The 24732-nt window shown below is 52.5% G+C and overlaps 1 protein-coding gene across 1 annotated transcript; it reads left to right on the top strand.

The window, feature by feature from the left end:
• Positions 1–19004: 19004 nt before the first annotated feature.
• Positions 19005–22065, top strand: LOC104475527 (potassium voltage-gated channel subfamily A member 2). Its single transcript, XM_010123190.2, has 2 exons — positions 19005–19063; positions 19694–22065. Exon 2 carries the CDS (start codon positions 19886–19888, stop codon positions 21383–21385), a length of 1500 nt encoding a protein of 499 aa, XP_010121492.1. The 5' UTR covers positions 19005–19063; positions 19694–19885; the 3' UTR covers positions 21386–22065.
• The last annotated feature ends 2667 nt before the right edge of the window (positions 22066–24732 follow it).

Genomic DNA, 24732 nt, shown 5'->3' on the forward strand with positions numbered 1-24732 from the left:
TCAGGAGCCGGAGCAGCAATATCTCCTGAATGCTCCTGACTTCTCACTCCCACTGCTGTTCTTCCTGAATTTGGTGAAATAAAGTCATAATTAGGCTGAAGATTTGGGATTTCTTTCTAGAAGGCCAGGGATGCAGCCTGGAAAGGCACCAGGGTACCCCAAATGCTGGATTATTTGCCTGGTTTGAGAAAATTGTTATTTACTGCTTAATCCGCAGAGCCCCAACTCTGCTGTCCCGTTCTTGGCCAAACTAACGGTATTTCCCACGCCATGCCAGGCGGAAGGTGCTATTTGGGTTTTATTTGTGTAATACTCAGTGATGTTTGAGGATCCCGGCAGTTTGAACCATTGCTTTGCAAAAAAGCAGGAGCTGTTCCCTGCTGGCAGGTGGGAGGGGGGTATAATCCCCCCAGCAAGCCCAGTCCAATAAAGCGTAAACCCCAGTTAGCTTTAAGCCCATGAGTAGTCCTTCTGGCACTTCACGATAAGTCAGTGCTTGAATAACCAGCTGCCCTGACACCCTTGCAAGGAGCACTAAGCCCCTCTGGGAGCTTATTTTCCCCGAGCACCGCGCTGCCTTGCAAGGGGATCTCTGCTCCTTGCAAGAAATCCCCCTTCTCCTTTCTCCGCCTGCTTTTAGCATCCCTGCGACACCATCCCTGCCACACCATCCCCGTGACACCATCCCTGCCACACCATCCCTGCAGCACCATCCCTGTGGCACCATCCCGGTGACACCATCCCGCGGCACCGACCCCGCGGCACCAACCCTGCAGCACCATCCCTGCGACACCATCCCTGCCACACCATCCCCGTGACACCATCCATGTGACACCATCCGCGCGGCACCATCCCTGCAGCACCATCCCGGTGACACCATTCCCGCGGCACCATCCCCACGGCACCATCCTGGTAACACCATCCCTGCGACATCCAGAGAGCGCTTCTCGCCCTCCTTGGTGCGTGGATCCTGTCTCGTCTTGCGTAACTCCATCCTGACTCTCCCCTTGGGAAAAATGGGCTAGTTTTTGGGGATGAGCTGGAATGGATCCTTGTGCATTAGGCTGGGATCTGAACCATGAATACCGATCCTTCCTACCCTTGTCTCATCACCGGCTGCTAACGAAGCATCCAGCTCACATAATCTGCTTTGGTGGTAGCGCTCATCTTATTAGTGTGCACCACGTGCACAGCTAATGAACCTGGCTGTAGGGAGCTTTGCTAATTCCCCCTTGAAAAGTCACCACGGAAGGGCCAGAATTTGGGTGTGTGGCTGCTGGTGACTTGCGCCAGGCTTAAACTCTCGGGAAATTTGGCTGCGCCCCATCTGCAGGTGGGCGCAGAACCCGGGACGTGGCGTGGCAGGAGGTGGGATGCCGGTGGCCGCGGTGTGAACTGAAGGCAGAGGGTACAATTTCTGAAAATGAGAGGGATGTCAGCAGTTGGGTGAAGTTTGGAAGAATTTCAGTGTCTTAAAGACAGAGCAGAGCATCTCACTGGATTAAAGTGGGAGTCAGGATGAGTCCCTTCATGCTGTGGGGTTATTTTGCTTCAAAGCCAACCTGTTGTGATACCAGCGGGGTTTCTGCGTTCTGGAGGCTCGGCAGCTCTGGCGCTGCAGAGGTTGGGGGATTTTTTTTTGCCCTTTGCTGGACATCTCCATCCCCGCCTCAGAACGAGATCTCAGGTCTGAGCTCTGCGGGAGCGACTGCACGGTGGGAGCGCTGGGCGTGGGATCAGCCCCGGCTCCGGCCGTCCCCTCTATCAGGTTTATAAGATCAAGCAATTGTTTAATATCGTGTGAATCATATCGGGTTGGAACAAACCCAGCCTGATGAAGATAAAAACATGAAGAGGAAAACCCACTTTGTGCTAATCATTCTGCATTTGGAACTTGCCATTAATGTGAGATAACAGTTAATAACCGGAATATCATTAATGAATCTTTTTTTCTGTCTTTAGCTCGATTTAGACTGTGTTGCATTTAGTCTATTAAACAATTTTAATTAGCAATTTTTCCCGTTTTAATTTGTGGGGAAAGGGGATGTGAAGTTGTCAAGGGGGACCAATGTGCCACATTTATTCTACTTTGCCTTGAAAAAAAAATAATAACCTGTTGCTTGTTTTCCAAACCAGGCTGTGCATAAAAGCTGTTCTTTGCTCTGCCCAACAGATGACAGAAGAAGTTTCAAAATTCAGACCTTCAGGCCCGTGTCGAGAAATAAAACATCTCCAGGGAAACGGCAAACGTCACTGACATGGTGACGGATGCTGCTGTGGACCCAGCCAACCGGGGGTCTGTCCTCCCCAGTTAAACCCATTTCATATTTCATATATATATGTGAAATATTTGCCACGCTATCTGTGTTTCCTAAGTGCGTTGTGTAGAAGGGAACAGCTTTGCAGCCGGAAGATTATCTTCAAATCGTGTGCAATATAAGGAGACTGAACAAAGCCAGGAAAAAGGAGGGAGGGGAGGCAGAAGTCATTTGGACATTATTTCAGTCTGGTTTTTATTTTAAAAAATCTCTTGAAAGATGAAGCAACTGGAAAGGAAATGTTCACCAGAGTTGCTAATAAGCAGTGCAAGGGTTTTGTTAGGGGTGTGAGGGAGATGGGGGAAATTCGATTTGCTCGCACTGTTCCCCGTCGAAGGCCACAGGCTGTTTTTGGCGCTGGGATGTGAATAATTTCTGTTCCATTTTTCTGACTTTCCTGTAAATGCTCTTTATAAGTAGGTATGTACTGTACCAAAGGCTGTGATTTATTTTAAGTCCTTAAGTAACCCTTATTTCACTTTTAACTTAAGAATGTAACATCTCCGCCGATGCTGAGCAAAATTATGTCGAACCGTCAACAAGTTGTGCCTTGCTTTCAGGATCACTCCATGAAAAACGAAGGAAAAATCAAATTTCCAGGGCTGGAAAAGGTACAAAAACCCAATCCTGGCTGGTCGTGGCCCTGCTTCATTTCACGAGAGCCCGTTCGACCTTCTCTGCTGTTCCTCCGTACTTCAGTCCTGAGGGAATATTCTAGAACTGCCTTGCTAGTACTATAACAAACGGGAAGTCCATCGCTCCTTTGCCCGCTGCTGTTTCGTTTTGCATGCTGAGGGTTATTTTTGTGGCAGGTTAAGAGCCGTGCGTTGCCTGCAGTGTTCTGCGAAGCTGCTGAAACCGGGGTCTCCATAACCTCACTGTGTTTACTAGGACCGTGTGGGTAAATATTAGCCCAGTGCGATGGGATAGATGCTCTGCAAAGCCATAAATGCAACTGGCAAAGGGGTCGATGGTCTCTCTTGCTTCTGGCTTCCCCCTCTCGCCCCAGCCTCATCCTCCTCGGCACGCTGTGTCCGTCGCAGCTTTGAGACTAAAACCCACCCGGCACATGCTCCATCGGAGGAGCAAGGCGATACTTGCGAGAGCATTGGATTTCTAGGCGAAAATAATGCCGGTGGGACTCAGGCGAGCACAGGAACCTCTGCATCTGCATTGCAGTAATTCACCGGGGATGGTCGGGAAATGTTAACTTGGACTGGACCAAAACCAGTGAGCTGGGGCTTGCTCTGAAGCAGAGGATGCTCAAGGGGAGCTAACAGGAGACAGAATCATCAGATATGTGAAGCGGACTGTTGAATTCATGCTGCTGATTGCTTTGGGTCCGTGTCCAAGGACAAGCCTTGAGGTCCCCCCCGGGTACCTGGAAAGCGGAGCAAGGACCACTCTGCCCAGAACACAGCACCGAAACCTGGAGCGGAGCTAGTAACCTGCATTTCAAACCAGATCCCAGGCAGAAGATGGGGAACATCCACAGGAGACACACATGGGATGCTTTGAGACACAACCTAAGTAAGGATGCACTTCAAAATAAACATCCTACCTGGAAGAAAGACTCTGAAACTGGAAATAATCATGGCAAAGCAACTGGCTGCCTGCACCACGTGTCTCTCCTTGCAGAAAGAGACTTTGAAGAGACTTCTCCTTTGAAGAGAAACAAAACCCAAGTGGGTTTCTGAGCTGTCATTTGGGGTTGGGATCACTCCAGACCTGTCTGTAGTTCAGCAGAAGTTGTCCTCCTTTCTGGCTGTCTAAGCCTCGCATGCAAACTTCGGCCAAAATTAGGATTGAGAAATTCCCTTAATGGAGGGGAAATGATGTTGTTTGTAAAGGAATGTGTTGACTCTGGTGAGGTCACGTTTATTTTGTTTGGTTTTTAAACAAGGATAGTTTCTTGGCTTGAATTCCTCCTCCTGTTGTGGCATATGTAACGTTGGTGATGGAGACCTTGTTTGTGGGAGTAGGACTTTGGACTCCCAAAGACAGAAGTCTCTGGGGCTCTGCATGGGTGTTGGCTGGGGAGAACGGGCTGAGATGGTGAGAAAAGAAACGAAAGCGAACAAACCAGCAGTTTTAGTGAAAGCTGCATTGCTCGCCTTGGGGAAAGAAGAGCAAGCGTGGATCTGGCACTTGGTGGGACATTGCTCCTTGAGCTTGTTTGCATTTATTCTCAGCATGGCAGAAACCCTGTGGCCACTGGAGCTGCGGATAAACTAAACAGGGTGGTTGCTGCTGGCACCTGATTTATCGTGGCTTTTGCAGCACGAGGGGCAGATGGAGGTGGTTGGGACCAGGGCTGCTGGAAGAGCCCCAGGAACAGGTCCCTGAGCCCAGGGAGGTGAGCTGGGGGTGCCAAGGCTGGACAGAGGGATGCTGGGGAATCCTGGAGGTGAAGCACCCCGTGGTGTGAAATCAATCTGATGTGACCGCCGCCTGCACAAATTAAAGCTAATTGGAGCGGTGGCTCTCATTAACTTTGTGTTTGGCCGTGTCCTGTGCTGAGGCCAACCCAAATCGGGGTAAGGAGAGGGAGTCCCTCCATGGGATCCTACAGCAAATTGCTCTGCGGCAAATCCCCTGGGATCTGACAGTAACTGCCGCAGCCGGAGCTGGTCTGAGGATGGGCTTGCAGAGCTTTTTGACTCGTGGCCGACTGTATCTTAACGTGGCACAGCCAAAACCCACCCCCCAGGTATCCATCCCATCTTCTGCAGAGAGCTGTGCCGTCCCTGGGCTGTCTCATCCTGCAGCACCAAGGTTAACTGATGCTCAGACCATAGAAAGTCTGAGGCATTAAAAAGACCTTAAAAGTCCCCTTAAAAGAAACTATGAAATGTCCCCAGTGCTTGGGGAGTGAGGACTGAGCCTGCTCCCATCACTGGGAGCCCCAGTAACCGAGCAGTAGTCTCTTCCCCGTTGCCATGGGTGGAGCTGCGGGCAGGCTGGGGGAGATGGGGCTGGGCTTTTTTGGGAGATCTCACCTCCAAAACCACTGAGGAGCTGCAAAGTCTATTTGTTTGCAGCCTTCCCTGGAGCATGCTGGATTCGCGCTGTTCAGGCTGCAGGAGAGATTGAACCAAAGCTTTAGCAACCCTGAATCTTGAGGGGCTGACCCAGAAAGCGCTTTTCTGCCATGCTGATAGTTTTGGGCTGCAAGCAGCCGAAGCACCCACTGACCGTCTGACCCAGCGTCGCCCCGCGCCCCTGCAGACGGCCCCGGCATGCCGCGGTGGTGACAGCACGTTAACAGGAGGAGTACTGAGTTTCTGGATTGCAGCACAGACCTGGATCTTGGGAAGCCCTGGTCCCAAAGATGTTAAATTTAGTTTCTTTTGGAACATGATCTAGTAGCCCTTAAAATGGGGGATAGAATGTATCAGTACTAATGTGATTTTTATTTTTCACCAGTGTTATGGAAAGCTTTTTTACAGCACGTGTGTATATAATGTAATCATACCTTGTCTGTTTTCAATAGCCACCGTGTCAAAGCGTCTCTCTGTTACAGTCCAAAAGGTGTATTTTGACAAGTGATGTGACGGGAAAAACCAGATCCGTTCACCCATTTGGGTTCGTGGGTCCCAGCGGCTCTGCTCCTGGCAGCAGCAATGCCCGGTTCCCGGAGCAGAGCTCAGCCCGTGGCCGCCGCTGCTCCACTCCTCCCGATCAGCACCAAACCCGCCCCATGGACATCTCACTCTGGTGACAACCTTGCCAAATTTCAAGTTCTCCTCGGTATTGTACGTACCGGTGTTGATGACGTTGCTCCATGCTGTTGGGTTTCTTTTGCTTGGTCGCTGAGCCAGCTAATTGTTAATGTGCTTTTTCAAAATAATTGAGAGTTTGATAGTCTCTAACTGTCAGTCAGTGTGTTAATCTGTGTTGCCACGACTTTGACTCTAGCCCTGTGCGTTTCCAAGATAACCATCATATCAGGACAGCCGCATTGAAATGTCATTTGGAGCAGAGGGCTGGATTTGGCAAGGGAAGACAAATTAAAAATGTATCCAGTCGATTAAAAAACCAAAAAAGGGAGCGATTTAATGATGGCTGACATCAAGAGAAGATCCAAAAAATAGCATGCATTGATTCCCATAATCATCCGAACGCAGGCTGCTCATCTTTATTCATAGCCCTTCAAAGCCATGCTCCGAGATGCTGAGCGCATCTCTGAGATGCTGTGTGTTGGACGTGCTCTTTAGACGCTGAACACGTAGATGTTTCTCCTCTGTGCCCAGTGCAGCTGCCGCCTCCAGAAAACGCTGTACGCCATCCCTTCCCCCTTTTCATTTTAGGGTGGAATTAAAGCGATGAGAGCTCTGCTGTTGGGTCCGTCCTGGCGGATAGGCAGGGAAATCAGATCGAGGGAGATGGGCTGGTGTAAAGCCATTTCGTTTTAAGAAAAAGTTTTAAGAAGGCAGCAAAATTAGAAAGCAAAGTATCTCAAAAAGTGTTTAAGGCCACTGACAGAGGCTCAGTGGACACAGCAGATGGGATGGGGCTTCGCGGCGTGGCTGGAGAAAGCTGTCAGAGACAGCATACAGCAGGCTGGTGTGCTTGCCCTGCTAGATTTGGGGGAAATGTCAGGATTCCTGCAGTCCCGTCCTGGCCTCCAGCCTCTTTCCACAGGTGCTGGTGAAAAAGTTTGCGCTATTCACGTCTCAGAGCCTTTGAGCACCCCAGGGGCTTTGATTGCGCACACACTTGGACGCTTTCTGAGACAGATGTTCAAATGCTGTTACTGCTCCTCAATTCTTTTAAAATTGTGGAATTTGTGGAATAGCATTTTTCTCCCCTAAAAAGTTCTGGGAGCCGGTGTGCTCCACACTCTCTTGCTTTTCTCTGCGTCGCATGGAGTCAGCTGGGAAGTTGTCCCCTGGGCTGAGACTAAAGCCAGGTCACAGGGTGAATTACATTGCCCAGCTCTGTGATCCCCGTGCTTTCATCCCCCAGCCTCTGACACAGGTAAATTACATTTCATGTTTTTTCCACTTTTGCCAAGATGACATCATCCGTGCATCTTTAAAGCGGATTGTCTGAGATCCCGCTGTCACGGCCTGGTGTTTTCCGTAACACGGCATCTCTGACCATCGCCAGGCCAGGCCGCTGGTGCTAAGGATGGTTTCAGAGCAGGACAATTCATCCGGCAACCCACAAGTCATTGACAGACTTGCGAGTCAGATGGTATTGAGAGGAGACGCAGCCAGGGAACTGGAAACCAGTGCCTGGAGTGGGGCAGTTTTAATGCAAAACCGTGTGATTTCTGCCCTGTCCTGTGCTGCCGTTAGTGTATTGGACATGGGATTTGGTTATTCAAATTGCTCAGGTCGTGCGGGAAATCGCCTTCATTGCTGAAGGTGAGATGTTCCCAAGGCTGAATTTAGCATCTCCGAAGGAGAGCAGGCTCTTGATTCATCACCTGAGGTCCCAAAACATAATGGAGGACACTCGCCCATCGGCCTCCCGCACAGGAACAGCTCCTTTTTCCCAATTCCCCATCCTTCACTATGCAACTTATTTTCGTGGTGTCGTCCTGGGGCTGAGATGGCTGGATGTCATTTTGACTTTGCTTTCCCTCCTTCGCGTGCGCAGCTGGGTGATGCTGAGCTGTTTCCGTGACTGTCTCAGCTGGGTGTGTTTGCACAGAGAAATATTGCCTTGTGAAATTCAGGGTACCAGACTGGAAACCTAAAGCCTTCCCTGCGAGAAGGCTAAATCCTGACTAATATGTGGCACAGAAACAATGCAGTTTTGGATTGGAGATGCAAAGCGCCATCCTGTTACTCCAATTTCATTTTAAACTCTGGTTTTGCCCGTGGGCTGTGTTGCAATTGTTTAAACTTGTTCTTTTGATACCAGTCTGATGCTAAAACAAGCCGCTGCATCTCGTCGTTCAGGTGACCTCCACCGCGGTGTGGGCCTTGTGTTCAGTTACTGGTAAAAAAAGTGGTTTGTTTTTTTTTCTGGTGGGTTGCGTGATTTTTTTACCTGATGTTGAATTTATTTTTTTAATGTTTTTTTCATTAGAACTTGAAACTGTTATTTCATACGCAAAGTTCAATAAAACGGCTGAAACACTCGACGCGTGGTGGTTTGAAACTGAAATGGGGTGGAGGGGAGGTGTTGCGGATGCAAAGGATGGCGCAAGGATGAGGTTTGAGATGCATCCCCTGGATGAACTCATTTTTCAGGATAAATAAAGTGACATTTAATGCCATTCTCAGGAATAAAAGTTAGGCCATTAGAGAAGTAAAATCTCGGGGTAAAATCTGCACATTTCCAGCATCCCAACCTGCCATCTGGAGAGCTGTGCCCTTTATGGCCTGAAGAAGCTCAAGGCAAACCCTTGAAATGTTAATTATGAGTGTCACAAGAAGGGATGTCACTGGCGATGCTTTGGCAAAGCAAATGCAAGCGGAGGTGCCGGCGCCGGCGCTGACCCGCTCGTCCCGATTGCAGGTGGGAATCCTGCGGAACGTAGTTCGAAGCTCATCTGAAAGCCTTGCCCTTGGCTTTGTACCACATCTTTGAGCTTCACCCAAAAGCGACCGTGGCCAAAGAATGTCAGGGCTTTTTTTATGTTATTGGCTGTCTTAAAAATATTTAATAATGACAATGGAAAAATAAATTAGGATTTTACAAGCCACGTTCAATCGGCAGCAGCCGTGACCCGATCCCCTGCACTCCCACAACCTTCGAGGAGAGGATTTCCAGGAGCAGCTGAAAACTGGAGACTCTGCTGGTTCCTTTTGCTTCTAAATCACCTGTTTCTGATATTGGCAGATTTAATTCAAAAAGCAAGACATGCATTCATGGTTTGGGGAAAACAGCTGGAGACAGTGAAGGGAGTGGAGCCGCAGCTCAGCCCAAATCCCAACCAAGATTCAGGATGAGCCAGAGGAGCCTGGGGAAGGGCAGGGAAGGCTGGGTCTGGCTCAGGATCTGCATCGCTTAAAAGGAACCACTATTTAACAAATTATCAGAGATGGTGCTAAAATGACTCAAACTGCAGCTGTAAGTGCTGCTGTGCAGTGTCCCGTGGCTGGGGGGCCTGGGCTCCTGCAAGGGGGATTTCATTTTAGCGACACTGAGCCACGAGCACACACTATCGTCCCGAGTGACTTGGGTATTTTTGCAAATCCCATTCCTAGGGCTGAATTCCAGGCAGAAATCCTGTAAGAGGCTCCAGGTGCTGAGCTGGGGAGCTCGGGACTGGGGACAGAGCAGCAGCCAAGCATGCCCTTGGCCACCCTGGGCAGGACCAAACCGGGGAATTCGGCAGTGATGGACAGCCTTCAAGTCTTGAATTCTACAGAACATCTTGTTTGGCCCTGTTGGCCTCAAGAAGTCTGACAGTGTCAAACAAGTTCCTAGAAGAGCAGTGTTGAGTGCTGGGACTGGTTTGTGTGGTTTTGTCTCTCTAGGTTTGCTGTGAGCATCAGGTCTGCTGGGGAGGATGAGCTGGGGGGTGGGTGACCCACAATGAGCAAAATCAGCTTCAGTGCAATTGTTTCCAAATTATCTTGGAGTGGCTGCACTGGATGGGATCAAATTAGATCGCAGGCAGTGCTGGTGGCAGGGGCAGATTTAAGGCTGGGAGGAGGAAGCCTCTCGGGTTCAGGGGTGCTCAGAGCTGGAGCAGGGGGTTTTAGCAGCTCTTGGTGCTTCTCTCTTTGCCGTGACCTTGATTTCTGTATCAGCTCCCCTAAGGGTTGTGATGCTTCCAGCTGCAGGTTTCGACTGAGATGTGGTTAACTGGGGAGGTGCTTTAGCATCCCTGAAAAACAGGATGTCGCAGGGTTTGAGACACAGGCAGCTGCACAAATACCATCAGCCAAAACCAGCCCAGGAGGAACCATGGGCACAGGGGCCATGTCTGGCACATACCACTTGGGTTTACTTGAAGAGCAGCTTCCACAACACCACTGATGAGTGGAGGGAGATGTTCCCATACCCAATCCATCACCGAGACCTCAGGTGTGAACCCCATGGGTTTTACAGGGTTTCCAGCCCGTACCAGAGGTGATAAACGCATGAAGACATTGCCCCAAACAGCTGCAGAGGGTCTGGACACGGTCAGTGCCGACAGCTTGTCTCCTCCGAGTTGGATTTTATCTACCAGCTTGTTGGCTTTTGGAGGAAGGAGCGCAGAGGCTGCGGGATGTAGGTCAGCCCGGGGGTGGCATGGTGTGACAACAGGATGGATAGCTCTTGCTTCATCTCTGGAGGTTGTCAGCGGCAGTGGGTAAATGCCACTGTGGCAGTGACACAGTGGAGAGGGTTTGGAGCCACGCGTGGAGCAAGCAGTGGTGCTGCCTGGGTTTGTGATGTATAAATTCATCTTACAATAAGGGTCTGGGCTGCTGAAGGGCTGGTTTCTGCTGTCCTTTTGGCTGATGTTTTGCTCACCTCCATACCCAAGCATCCCCATGCAGGGACTGCATGGCTGCAGGCGTTCTCCAGCACTGCAGCTCTGCACGCCGATGCGACGTGGCAAATCAATCCTTCACTCCCTGCCTGGAAATTTGCTGCTTGGAAATTTCACTGGGTGCCATTTCCTTCTTGTGTTATGAAGAAATATTGATCAATCATGTCGTAGTCACCATCTCACCACCATGCAGGATTTTAATGACCTGTGTCATCTCCCTCTTTCCAAGCCAGAGCATCCAGCTCCTCCAACCGTGGCATTCCCACCAGGTCGCTGCTCTTCCAGCCTGGAGCCAGGTTCCTGCTGGGTATTTCCTCTCTCCCCGAAGGGTGGAAGCAGACTTCACCTCCTGCTCTTCTAGGCATTAGTGTGCGAGCCGCCACTTGATTTATCCATCGTGTGAATGGGACGTGCCAATGAGCGTGGATGGGATGAAGACACCAACCAACAAACGTCGTTATGGGGGTGGCAGATACTTGGCTTTGCAAAGAGGGGAATGACAGAGGGGACCACGCTCTGCAGGAGGTGACCGCCACATGTGGCTTTCTCGGCTCCACTTGGGCAACCTGCCTTCATGCCAGCACGGGGCCAAGCAGGAGCCAACACGCTCAGAGCTCCTGAGCTTCAGGGCAAGGCTGCCTGGGTCTGCCTGGAACTCTGTCCCCTCGGCGACTGCAGGAAAGGAAACATTCCCCCGGCTTCACGGGGTCGTGGACTCAGAGGGTGCTGCAAGGATGGTCATTCCCAAGGACCCAGCCCACAGAGCGGTGGGGATTTCTGATGCTGCCAGGACCTTCCTGCAGAACCGAAGCGTTTCCTTTATTCCTCAGCATCCCCACGCCCTCAGAGGAATTATGCACAAATTAAGGGAACTGCCGGGATCTGGGCCACAGACCTGAGCAGGGAGTGAAGCTGCTCTTGCCCCAGCCAAGCCATCAGCTGCATGGGTGGTGCCGTGGCTCCCATGGGTGCTTGGTGGCGGTGGCGGCAGCCCCGGTGGGTGCTGCTTGTCTGGGAAAGCATGAGCTGAGAGCAAAGAGTGGGGAGGGGGAGAAGGGGAAGCCGGGGCTAAAATTAGCTATTTTTGAAAGAAATGGATGAAAACCTCTTTGAAGAAGTGAGGGGAGAGGAGGAGGGTTTCCATGGAAATGGGGAAGTCTGTCTCTTCCCAAAAGAGGGGGTGGGAGATGGAGAAATAGTAAATACGGCAGAAGTGACGTGGAAGAGGATGCTGCGAGTCGGCGGTGTTCCCCAGGGATTGAGCGGAGGGGGCTGTGGGGTCGAGCACGCCTGGGTCCTGGCGGGGAGCAGGTGGGGCTCTGACACTGCCTGCCCGCACAGCCTTGGGCACATCACCTCCTGTCCTCCCCGTGTCACCTGCAGCGCTGTGGCTGTCACCTGCCTGAGTCACCAGTGAGAACAGCGAGCCCAGGGATGCTGGGGACACGCCTGGGGACCAGGTCAGTGTCACCGTGATGGAGCATCTCCAGCCGCCCCCAGCAGCTGGGCAACAGCGATAAAATAATGAATTTCCTCCAAACCCTTTGAGAAAGTGCACGGAATCCTGATTTTTTTTCTTCTAGGAATTTTCCACTGGAGAGACCCTGCAGGGAAGGGAGCTGCACTGGGAAGCAGAGGCATGGGGGTCTTGGCCGGATGGTGAGGGCAACCAGTGGCTTAGGGCAACATCAGGGGCCAAGCCGGATTGGGCTGGCATGACACACAATTTGGCACAGCTCCCAAACTGGCACGGCATGGCTCATGACCTGGTGTGGCCCACAGTTTGGCACAGCTCATGATTTGGCCTGGCTCACCATCTGGCACAGCGTTGGGGCTGGCATGCCCCAAAACTTGGTCCAGCCCAGGATTTGGCCCCGTGGGCCGGGCTCAGCGGCGCTTGGTGCCGTGCCACGCAGTGCCATCTTGTGGCTGGGGCTGCCATGGTGCCACCGTGCCCACAGGGCCACCGTGCCCAGGCTGCCATCCTGCCCACACCATCAAGCTGTGGGGAAGGCGCTCCCCAGCCTGAGCATCTCCTCCCTGCAGCATGTCCACGTGGGAGGAAGAGAAGAGGCAAATCGTCCTCTCAAACCACTTTTCGTCCCGGTTTGTTTGCAGTCCTGCTGCACACTGGGGAGGGATGAACGTCTGGGGTGACGGGAACATCCCGCCCCACTCCACGGCTCAGATCTGACCTTCAGCAGCTCTTGGGCCCCACCAGCACCAGCAGACACTTGGGCTGAGACCCATGGGGTTTGAAACCAGCCTCTGTGGTGCTGCTTGTCCCATTTGTGCTGTGATTGGAGATGCTCTCAGCCCAGTCATCACCTAGATGGGGAACCAGTCCCAGGACCAATTGCTAAAACGAGTTGTGCCCCATCATGGCAGTGCAGAGAGGATGCTGAGGTCACCTAACCGCTCCCCCGAGGCAAAAGCAATCCGCCCACAGGTGCTGGCCATCTCCACGGGAGGTTTCTCCCACTTCCCCTTGGTCTTTTCCTCCCTAAACTCAACAGCTAGAAGGTTTCAACTTTTGGCCCTATTTCCCTCCTTCTTGGAGGAGGAGGGATGCTCTGTTGCGCAGGTGGGCATGGTCTGGCTCAGACCTGGGCAAAATGAATCACGGGAGAGAAAATGAGATGTTCATCACCTCTCCTCTGCCTCGGGGTCACAGGAGCAGCCCTGGCTGGGCAAAGCCGGTGTTTGGTTGGTGTCTCAGATAAAGGCACTTCTGGAGCCGTGAAGTAAGTCTACTGTCTTGGTCCCTTTGGAGCAGGACTGGAAGGATGGGGAGACATGGACAGCCAGCCCGTGGGGACACAGGGACTCAGCTGGCACCCAAAATCAAGCCCCAGCCCCAGGGAGGGCTGAGGGGTCTTTGTCCACGGGTGATGGGCAGGCTTGCGAGCCAGCCGGCTTTCTTTCCAGAGCTGAAAGCACTCACACCTGGCCGTCAGGAGGCTATCAATTTAGTTTCTGTTCACTGATTTGGCTTGTCCTGTCCTTTTTGTTTGTGCAAATGAAATAAAGTGGCTTTGAGAGCCTTTTAACCAGAGCAGCCCAGGTGGGAGGAACCCACTCAGGACCGCTGCCTGCCCTGCGCCAGCCCGGCAGCGGGGCCATTAGCTCTCCTGGAGCGAGCACGAAATATTCACCAGCATCTCGATGAGCTCCAAAGCCTTCAAGAGCTGAAGTTCTCTGCTGTGTTTTGGCTGAGCTAAATGACTTTTATTGTCAATGAACGGTGCCCGGCTCCTCTCTAGACCGGCCGCTCAGGCTGGTGGAGCATCTTTGGAAGCAAAGATGTTGCCACTCAGTGATCTCAACCAAATGAGAATTCGGAGCGGTATGCAAAGGAGTTGTTTTTAAGATAATCAGCTATTTTATTATGAAAACCACCTTGGAGAAATACAGAGGGAGCATGTGTTTAACATTAACTCTGCAGACAGGCGATATTTGCTGGTTTCCCTCTGGCCATGATGGGCCTTCCCAGGGACCAGAACATCCTCCCATGGCCCAGAAGCCCTGCCCAGGTCCTGCAGAGCCCAGCTTCGCTTTTTGCTCTGCTCCTCCTTTCCTGCGCAATCTTGGGCAAAGGCCTCGCCCTCCCCCATCTCCTCAGAGAGGAGGAGCTGCTCTGACCTATCTCACCACGATATTTTGGGATTCACCAGCAGCATCTGCTATGGAAGAGCAAAGCCTGCTCCGCGGGTCCACGTCACTTTGTTCCCTGGCTGCCCTCATTTTCAGATGCCGTGCCACCGCATCAGGGTCACTGACATCTCTCAGCATCCCCTCCTCTTGCCACCACACGCCGAGGCATGGGTGCCAGGGTGCTGGGGTGCTGGGGGGCCGGGAGCTTGGTCCTCTGGCATAGGCAGAGGTGGGAGGTCAGATGCTTTCCCCGGAGGGTGACTCACAACCCTGGGAAAGTCACTCGCAGCTTTCACAGCTCCTAAAATGACACAGGGCCCAGTTATGTCAGCCCCTTCTGCTGGAAAGCTGTGGCTGGGGTGGAGATGGGGGCTCAGTGCTCTGCCCTGTCCAAGCCCACTCTGCTTGGCTCCATGGTCAAGCCTTGGTCCAGCTCAGCTCTTCCTCCTGGCACGGCTGCTGGTGTCCGCTCCGACCCTCAGAGTCCCTCTGGCTTTGCAGGAGGTGCCGCGGGGTCCCCAGGAGGGACACTATGGGAAGGTGCCATCCTCTGGGGCTGTGCAGGATGCGTGGAGGTGGTGGGACAGGGTCTGTCCTCTCTGGAGGGAGCAGCTTGGCTTACGGCGGCAGCGGAAACACTGGTGCCCGTCCCAGGTGATGGGGCGTGGGGCCAGGCATGGGCTGCGCTTTGCAGTGTGACTCTGGGGCTTGAGTTTTGCTGTTTGGCATGGGGACACCCTGCCCTGTGGGTTTCATCTGTGCCCCCGCAGCACCACATCATGGAGCATCCTCCAAACCCACCGCCAGCAGAATACAGGGCCAAAAAAGGGTGAAAAAAAAATCACATTTTTGCTTTTTGTTTGTATGGTGCAGGCTGGCTGCAAACCCACAAGTACAAGGTCTGAACAGCCCTGGGGGCTTCCCTGGGAATAAAGGCAGCAGAGCGAGGGGAGCTCATCAGCTTCCTGATGGGACCTGGACACCGGGTCGCCTGCTTCTTGGGACATCCCCACGCCAAGCGCCTTTCCCAGGGCCGCGCACACGGGTGGAGTGAGGTTTCTGGTTTGGGTGGCTGTAAAGTCCATTTGGATAGGAGAAGTGTTCCAGAAGGGGTTTATTTTTTAATGGTGATGTTGATGTGGAGATATCGGCTGGGTGAATCCGCGTGAAACAGAGAAGTGGGTGGAGTGCATCGGCTCGGCTCGTTCCCTGCAAGGCTGGGTTTCGCCTGGAGTTGTCAGCGTGGTGAAGGGAGGTGGGAGCAGACACTGTAATAACAGCTCTGCAATTAGGATAGTAAATCGGGAGAGCGTCACTCAGTTCAGAGAATTCCCCCGATCTGCTGGAGACGGGCCTGTGGCCCTTTGCGAGGAGCTGGTGCTGTTTCTATGCGAAATCCCCCCGGTTTTGCAAAACCTTCGTGAGGCGGCGCAGGGATAACAAGTGAGAGATTCAGCTGCACTGGAATTCTTCTCTGCCCAGCCTCGGTTTCTGCGTATTGCATAAGGATCAGCCTTGGGCAAATCATTGTCTGGATTCAGCCTACCCTGCTGTGGCAGATCTGTCCTCAGAAAAGGCTAAAGCGACGCAGATGACATGAAACCCCCTCACCCAGAGCCCTGCGTGTTTGCTGGGTGCCAGGTGCCTTGCAGGACTCGTTGCTGCCCTGATGCTCTTCGTGGGGCCATGGGGTAATGGCAGATTGGTCCAAATGGATGCATCTCCTTCATGCCCTACGTTTGTAGGAGCCGAGCCATCTCCGTCCTTTGGGGGGTGGGAGATGGCCCCTTGTGAAGGAAGGTCTGTAAATGCAAAGTGATACCAAATTATTGCTTTTTTACATCCCCGCCCCAGCCAAGAGCCCCAGCGTGGTCCCTGTGAGCCCAATCCTGCCCCATCCCCTTCCCCAAATCTGCCTGGAGCTGGTGCTTCTCCATCCCCCAGATGTCCCGGAGCAGATGCAGGCTATTACCAGGAATGTGGTAGGGATGGGAGCCGCACGGCAGAGCAGCATCGCGTATCCAGGGATATGATTATTTCCCAGTGGTTGAAATCTAGGTCTGTTGCTTGGGAGGAGCGAGGCGAAGGGGCGGGGGGGGGGGGGGGGGGGACAGACGCTCATATTAATCTTATGAATATTCATGGAGAAGCTCTGCTGCCGTTGGAGGTTGACTCCTGGGGTCCGAGTTTGGGGGGCCGGAGGTGCGAGGTGCCGGGCGTGCGTGGAGCAGAGCGGCTGCTTGTGCATTCGCTGCATGCCTGACTGCAGAGCCGATTGTGAGTTGGTGCCTTTTTCTCTCTCCCCTCTCTTCTCGCATCCTCTTCCTCCCCGCCGCTGCCCTGCTTAAACACAGCCAGAACCCAGCAAATGCAGGGATTCATGTTTTAGTCACCAGCACGACCTTGGCCTCGAGGGGTGCCACCCGAAATCTCAGCCCTGTGAAGTGCAGGCATGGCTGCTGCCTGCCGTGCTCGAGAAACTGAGGGGCTCTGGGCAAACCTTCCTCCCTTCCTCCATGCTCCCACCTCCAAGCCCCAAATTTGCATGAATTAACCCCAAAGATGCTTGGGGAGGGGGTTGCACCAGGAAAGCATGAGATGGGGAGAAAGTGGGAGAAACTGAGTGCTGGGATGCGGGGTGTCAACTTGGATGGTGCTGTAACCATCTCCGATCCGAGCGTCACCACTGGGATTTGGACGCAGAGGAAGGAGCCTAAACCTCACGCCAAATGAAAATCAACATGTTAAAAGAAAAAAAAAAAAAGTAAATTGCTGAGCTGTTAATAAACCTGGGGTGTTTTGGGAAAGGAGAAAGGGGAGGAGAGAGTTTACAGGCAGGAGAAAAACTGTGTTTAGAAAAAAAAAAATCCAGGTTAGTTGATTTTTGGTGAAACCGGGGTTTGTGGCTGCCAGATATTTTTTTTTGCAGCAGCAGAAAGATGGTGATGGTGGTGGTTTAGCGTGATGCTTGGAGCAGCCGGGAAGGTCAAAGTCAGCCGAATTCCTGAGCCACCCGCCGGGGAGTGGAAGTGGGGGGGAAATGCAGGAAAAGGAGAAAAACTGGGACAAATGCGACCTCCTCTCCTCCGGGCCTGGCAGAAAAGGGTTAAGCGAGGCAGTTGGATGCTGCAAGCCTTGGCAGGGTTGTACTATTTTTTCTAGTGCATAAGGAGAAGGGAGAGGAGGGCTGCACAGAAAGGGGAAATTTCCTGGAAAAGAGGGATCTGCGGCAATATCTGCACCTGGAGCGATGAGGAGAGGAACCGAGGGGCACAAATGGCCTGGGGCCGGCTGAAATCTTTGCCCAGGAGATTGGGACCACGGGGTTGTTTTCCACCTGCCACCCCTACCCGGTGCTGTAATCCTGGCTCAAAGTAGACAAGTCGAGTTGGAGCTGAAGAAGGGAGGTTAGAGGTTTTTTGTTTGGCTTTTTTTTTTCTTTAGAAGGGCAAAAAAAAAGAAAAAAGAAAAAAAAAAGAAAAAATGAGAGGTTGGTTGGACCTCTCTGGGCTGAACATCTCCATGGCGCGGGGCAATGCGGGATGATGTAAATGAGTGCTCCTTAGGAGCAGGGATGCCGATGACCCGACAACTGGGGACTGGAGCCTCAATATCCCAAACAGAAATTTTGTCCGCTGGAGTCAAATTCCCACAGAGGGTGGGTGGGCCGGGGGGGTTGGCTTTTTGGAGGACGGGGAGGGCAGCTGCAGGTTGCGTGGGTCCCAGGGTTGGGACCACCGTGCTCGAGGCTCCTTGAAGCCATCTGGGGTGGCAGGTGGCCTTGGGGGGGGGGGGCAAACAGGGACTGGTGGGGGGTTCAGCATCGCGGATGAAGCCGGAGCCTCCTGAATCACCCCGGGCATGTGACGCGATGGTGTGGGTGCTGCGCCCAGTGGGTACCAGCAACTGCCAGGTGCCCGGCGCTGGTGGGAACCCACCGTGGCTTTGCGGAGCCTCAGCGGCTGAGGAGGGGCTGCGTCGCTCCCCCCTTCTCCTTTTGCCTGACACCGGCTCCCACGGGCAGCCCGGCCCAGCTGCACACTGTGGCATTGAGCGAGAGCGGAGTGAGATGGGTCTCTGTTTTTTTCCGCCTTGCCGCTAGCGCGCTCTCGCCCTCCTCTCATGTTGCAGTGCAGGTTGGCCAGGCGGCGGGCAGACAGCTCGTGGGGAGGAGGAAGGGGTTGCTTGGAGGAGCCGAGGCTTTGCAGATGCTCCTTTTGAACCCCCAGCAGCTCCTTACCTTCTCCGTGTTTTTTCCAGGCGATGCCACACTTCCCGAGGACACTGGGGACATTGGGTTTTGCTGAGCTTAGCATCTTTTCGCCGGCATACCGAAGGCATCAGACAGACGTTCATCTGCCCTGAAGTGCAGATCTGCAACAGCTACCGAGAGGACTCCGTCTCTCTGTCTCTGTCTCTGTCTCTGTCTCTCTCTCCAGTCCAAACCATTACAAGACCTGACTTCCACCATCTGGGATTCTAACCCCTTTTGTGTCCCTTCTCCTTTTTCTGCGATGACTCGCCATTATTTTTAACTTTGAAGAGAGAGGAAATTATGGGGATCTTGGAAGCCTGTGTTTCTCTCTAGGATTTCCCCAGGGTCAGATAATCGGTGTCGCTAACAGACACTAAGATTTGGCTTCTCCAGGTAATGTGATCTGTTTTCTGTGTGCCATGGTGGTTTGCAGAGGATGACAGGAGCTGGGACACCAGCGGTCGAGGAGGGGGACTGCAGTGGTCCGCAGGGCAGCTCCCAATCCGGGCAGTTCCCAGTCCCGGTGGGCTGTGGGCAGGGAGGGCAGCATGTCGCCTCGCCACTCTATGGCCAGGGCAGGAGGATTGGGAAGGTGTGGAACTTAAAAGCGAGAGGAGGGTAGCTTGCCTGAGACTGCACGGTGAAATATTAACCCTTAGCTGCATGCATGGGAACGAGCTGAGCCGGGTCCCCAGCACCCCCCCGGGTCCCCTCACCACTTTAGGGCTGGATGGGGTTATTCTTCTTCCTTCCTTTCTCTTCCCTTCCCTCTTTTTTTTTTAATTTGGAAATTTTATTTTTAGCCAAAAAAAAGTTCTGCTTTGCCAGTGCCAGGTTTTCCACACTGGTTTTGTGTAGGTGACGGTTCCTCAGGTGTTTTCTCTCTTCCTAATGAGTTCAGGTGGGAGTTTTTGAACTCAGTCCCAAAGAAGGCAAATTAACCCCCCGAGGAAGGGGATAGATGTGCTAGTGAAGGGAGCTGCTCTCCTCCCCCCAACTTTATTTCATCTCTCTCTTTCTCAGCAGGGGCGATTTTCTTTCCTTTTTTTTTTTTTTGTTTTCTGTTGTTTTTTTATCTCATCCCTTCGCCTTTTCATGAGACACTTCCAAACCTACGTACCTGTCCTTCTGCAGGATAGTAGCCCTGCCCTGAATCCGATCCCACCACCGGGCGCTGGGAAGAGTTTAGCATAAAGATTTGTTTTAAACCCCAATATGACAGTTGCTACTGGAGATCCTGCAGATGAAGCTGCAGCTCTTCCTGGTCACCCGCAGGACACGTATAACCCTGAGACCGACCATGAATGCTGTGAGAGGGTGGTCATTAATATTTCGGGTCTGCGCTTTGAGACACAGCTGAAGACACTGGCCCAGTTCCCAGAGACCTTACTAGGGGATCCTAAAAAGAGAATGAGATATTTCGACCCACTCCGGAATGAGTATTTCTTTGACCGGAACAGACCCAGCTTCGATGCAATTTTGTACTATTACCAGTCTGGTGGGAGGCTGCGGAGGCCAGTTAACGTGCCCTTAGATATCTTCTCAGAGGAGATTCGTTTCTATGAACTGGGAGAAGAAGCGATGGAGATGTTTCGGGAGGATGAAGGCTACATCAAAGAAGAGGAAAGACCGTTGCCCGAGAATGAGTTTCAGAGACAAGTGTGGTTGCTCTTTGAGTACCCCGAGAGCTCAGGCCCTGCCAGGATTATAGCTATTGTCTCCGTCATGGTGATTTTAATCTCCATTGTTAGCTTTTGCCTGGAAACATTGCCCATTTTTCGGGATGAGAACGAAGACATGCATGGCAGCGGGCTGAGCCATCCCCCCTACTCCAACAGCAGCATGGGGTACCAGCAGTCCACCTCTTTCACAGACCCCTTCTTCATCGTGGAGACACTTTGCATCATCTGGTTCTCCTTCGAGTTCTTGGTGAGGTTTTTCGCCTGCCCCAGCAAGGCTGGGTTTTTTACCAACATCATGAACATTATAGACATCGTAGCCATCATTCCCTATTTCATCACCTTAGGGACGGAGCTGGCTGAGAAGCCGGAGGATGGTCAGCAAGGCCAGCAAGCCATGTCCTTGGCCATCCTTCGAGTCATCCGCTTGGTGAGGGTCTTCAGGATCTTCAAACTCTCCCGGCACTCCAAGGGGCTGCAGATCCTGGGGCAGACTCTCAAGGCCAGCATGCGGGAGCTGGGCCTCTTGATATTTTTCCTCTTTATTGGCGTCATCCTCTTCTCCAGCGCCGTCTACTTTGCCGAGGCCGACGAGAGTGAGTCCCAGTTCCCCAGCATCCCCGATGCCTTCTGGTGGGCCGTGGTTTCCATGACGACTGTTGGTTATGGAGACATGGTCCCCACAACCATCGGGGGGAAAATAGTGGGTTCCTTGTGTGCCATCGCTGGCGTGTTAACGATTGCCTTACCAGTGCCCGTCATAGTGTCTAACTTCAATTACTTCTACCACCGGGAGACGGAGGGAGAGGAGCAGGCTCAGTATTTGCAAGTAACCAGCTGCCCAAAGATCCCCTCTTCCCCTGACCTAAAGAAAAGCAGAAGTGCCTCTACTATTAGTAAGTCTGATTATATGGAGATTCAGGAAGGCGTAAACAATAGCAATGAGGATTTTAGGGAGGAGAACTTGAAGACAGCCAATTGCACCCTAGCTAACACAAACTATGTGAATATCACCAAAATGCTAACCGATGTCTAGTCGCTAAAATCTAGTACCGTATCTAAAGCTGAAGTGGAACAATTGCAGATATTGAGTGCTGCTCTGCGTTGTAGTTAACACAGTATTTTCTACGGTGTATATTTGGTTCTGCATGGGAAGCAATAGCTGTGTAAGTGACTTTTAACCTTTGATTTCCACACCGAATAAGCGTTTGTGCAAAAAAAAAAAAAACCAAACCAACCAACAACAAACCATTTTGTTTCCCTTCTCCCATCCCAGGTTTGGGGGTTTCCAAAGATATGGAGCAATTGGGCATTTCGAGCAACAGGATGGGGACGTGGGGGCGGCTCCGGGCCATCCCAGGGTACGGCCAACGCCGGTCCCTGGCCCACAGAGCTGGGCGATAGCCAGCTTCCAGGCACCGGGAACGGCTGGGAAAGGTCAGGCAGAGCTTAACGAAGGGAAGACGCAGCCGTGTGTCCAAATTGCTGGAAGGCTCGGATTTCCGCCCCGGGAATGCCAAGTGCGAGTGCATTGCCCAGGCTCATGTTTCATAACTGCAAATGCTGCATGCTGCAATAGTTTCAGCTACTGCAGTATGCCAGTGTGAGGCCCAGGGGAGGGATAATTAGTATGACGGCACATTATTTATTAAGTCTTAAATTTTCTATGCTAGGCATCGGGAGGGACGAGTAAATAAATCAGGAGCTTGGATCTTATTTATTTATTTAGATGACACTTCCATCACCAATATTTCCAGGATCACCAAAGACACCTCCACTGACACATTGAAAATGAGTTGGAAAAAGCATCTTTTTTTATATCTATATATAAAACTGGAGCAACTATGCTGTGGCCTATAACATATTTATACTGCAGTGGAATTTAGCCAGTAACACAGTACAGCTGCATGGATAGTTGTTGCATGAATCTGAATATTTAATACACACACAAATATATATTTTCTTAGTAGACTATACAGTATTCATGTTTATAGTGTTTATAGATTCTCTGATGGCTCAAAGGAGACTCATGGAAGTTAAAAAGCCTCCATTATCTTTAAAACCTGGATGGAGAAGGCTTGTGCTGACAACAGTTTGATAGATAACAAGACAAAGCCTGAGCATCCGAGCATCCGGACACGAGAGCCGACTAATACAAGCGAGGGAAGGTGAGCTGAAAGTGAAACACCTGCGCTCATTATGGGGCAAGTAATTAGTCATTAATCGTGGTGTCATGAGCAGAGCCCATGATGGATGGGAGAGGGCACGAGGAGCAGGTGGAATAGCAGGTACCGGCTCTCCTGACTTGTTTGTTCAGCAATTTTCAGCCGTTTCCCGTACAATTACTGTGTGTGTATAGATATTTAGAGAGCGACCATAGGGCTGAATCCTCAGCGAGTGCGAGCGCGCAGGGCATCGGGGGCTTCCTGGCTCAGGGGTGTTGGGATGGTGGGACGCAGGCTGGAGCAGGATGACTTGCCCCAGAGTGCCTGTGGGATCACCAGAGCAGGGCACGTTTTGGGCTGGAAAACTCCTTTCCAGCCGCGCAGAACCTCAGGGCTGGTGGTTTGTTTCCTTGTGGTGGAGAGGGCATGTGCCGAGGCTGGGATGGGTCCGAGCTCGTGCCTCAGAGCCTTTGCTTTGCCTTCCAGTGTTTTTGGAAGGGGTGAGTTGAGGTGCAGAGACCTCGAGGTTGTCTCTGCTGCTTCTTCATCCCCGGTGTTCTTTGGGGATGAGTGGGAGCTGGCGGTCCAGGGGGATCTCATCTGCTTTCCCCATCTCCGTCTGGATTTCCTAGCATTTTTCCTCCCATTGCTGACAATCCCTGGGGATGGGCACCCCATTCATCTGTCAACCTCTTCTGAGGTCGTGGTGTATGGGATGGGGTTTAGCAGCCTGTTGAGGTGAATTTGGGCCAACCCGGGGCATGGGCAGTGCTGTACCGCTGGGGTGAAGGGTGGGCGCGAGGAGGGAAGCCCACTGTAGAGTGTGAGGGAGGTCAACCAAACCCTTCCTGAGCTCAGAGCGGAAAACCAGACCAATGACAATAAAACAAATGGTGCTAGCGTATTCTACAGCAATGGTTCAAAATGCTGCTTTGGGGCCAGGTCCATTGCTTGTGCTGGTGTGGCTTCACTCAGCCAGGTGGAATCACTCCTCATTTTTACTTGATTGATTGATTGATTCAGGCCTGGCTATAATTTATACCAAGTGTCCATGGTTGTGCCCAAGACTCCTGGCTTCTTCTTGGTGGAGAGGACCAGCAGCATCAATGTGTTGGGTCTCAAAGGTGCTCAGCACCACGCAGCATGGGACCCTGGCCTGTCTTTAGTTACATCTTGTTATATTAGGAGCCCTCTCCTCCCTCTCTGCTGCTGCAGGTCTGAAATGGGTGCCCCTGAAGCCCATTAATTTCTTGAGCACACACAAAAAGAAGCAACGCAACCAAAAGCAATAAATCTCTGCTTCTGAAGCTCATCCTGTTGATTGGGACAGGGCTGGCATGAGTCGCCGGCTTGGGCAGAATTCCGAGGGCCATGGGCCAGCTTCCATCGATCCAGCTCATCGTGGGTCCATGGGGATGCTGCATAATGGGCCAGGATGTTGCCCACCCACCCATGGGTGTTCCCACCATCAGGTGATCCCATCCCTGGTGTGTGGGAAAGCACCAAGGTGGATGGGTTGCTGCAGGTTTTTTTGGGAGGGTGCTGGCACTCAGGGAGACTTTGCAAAGTGCCTGGTTTTTTGATGCCTGTGGGCTTTGGATAATTTGGGGAGAGGATCTGCCAAAGTGCTGGGAGCATCTCGGGAGTGTGAGCGCAGTTGTGGTTGGGTAAGCAGGAGGATCATGGCTGTTTTGGGCATGGTGTTCCTGTGGGCTTCCCAAGGCTGGACAGGAGGGGAGAGCGGGTCTGCGAGCAGGATCAGGCCCATTCAAACCCACGTGCCAAGCTGGGTGTCCCGGATGCCTTGGGAAGCCCCAGAGCTGCTTCTCAGGGACGAACGGGGCTGAAGAGCGAGAGGCCACGTTCCTCCTGTTGTGACCGGTGTGAGCTGACCTCTGTCCCCATGGCAGGGGTCAGCATGGCCGGTCCCTTCCATAGGATGGATCCTGCACGTCTTGCGTTGACCCAGGCAGATGTTCCTGGGGAAAATGAGGCCGGGTGGGAGAGCATCTCTGGGTCGCCCTTGGCACCGTGTTTGGGAAATAGGGAAAACACCCGCATAGGCGCTCGGATGTTTGGTTCAGGGCAAAAAAGTTCCGGGGGGGCCGTGGCTGGAAGCGGTCTGTTGGGCTGCACGAAGCAGAAGGGTTCAGGTTTCTCCCCCACCCAGAGAAATGGTTCCCCTATAGCTTTTAATGGGATTTGTGCCTGCAGGTCG

The sequence above is a fragment of the Chlamydotis macqueenii genome, chromosome 23 (genome assembly GCF_036417535.1).
Source record: "Chlamydotis macqueenii isolate bChlMac1 chromosome 23, bChlMac1.mat, whole genome shotgun sequence".
In the NCBI taxonomy this organism is placed as follows: Eukaryota; Metazoa; Chordata; class Aves; order Otidiformes; family Otididae; genus Chlamydotis; species Chlamydotis macqueenii.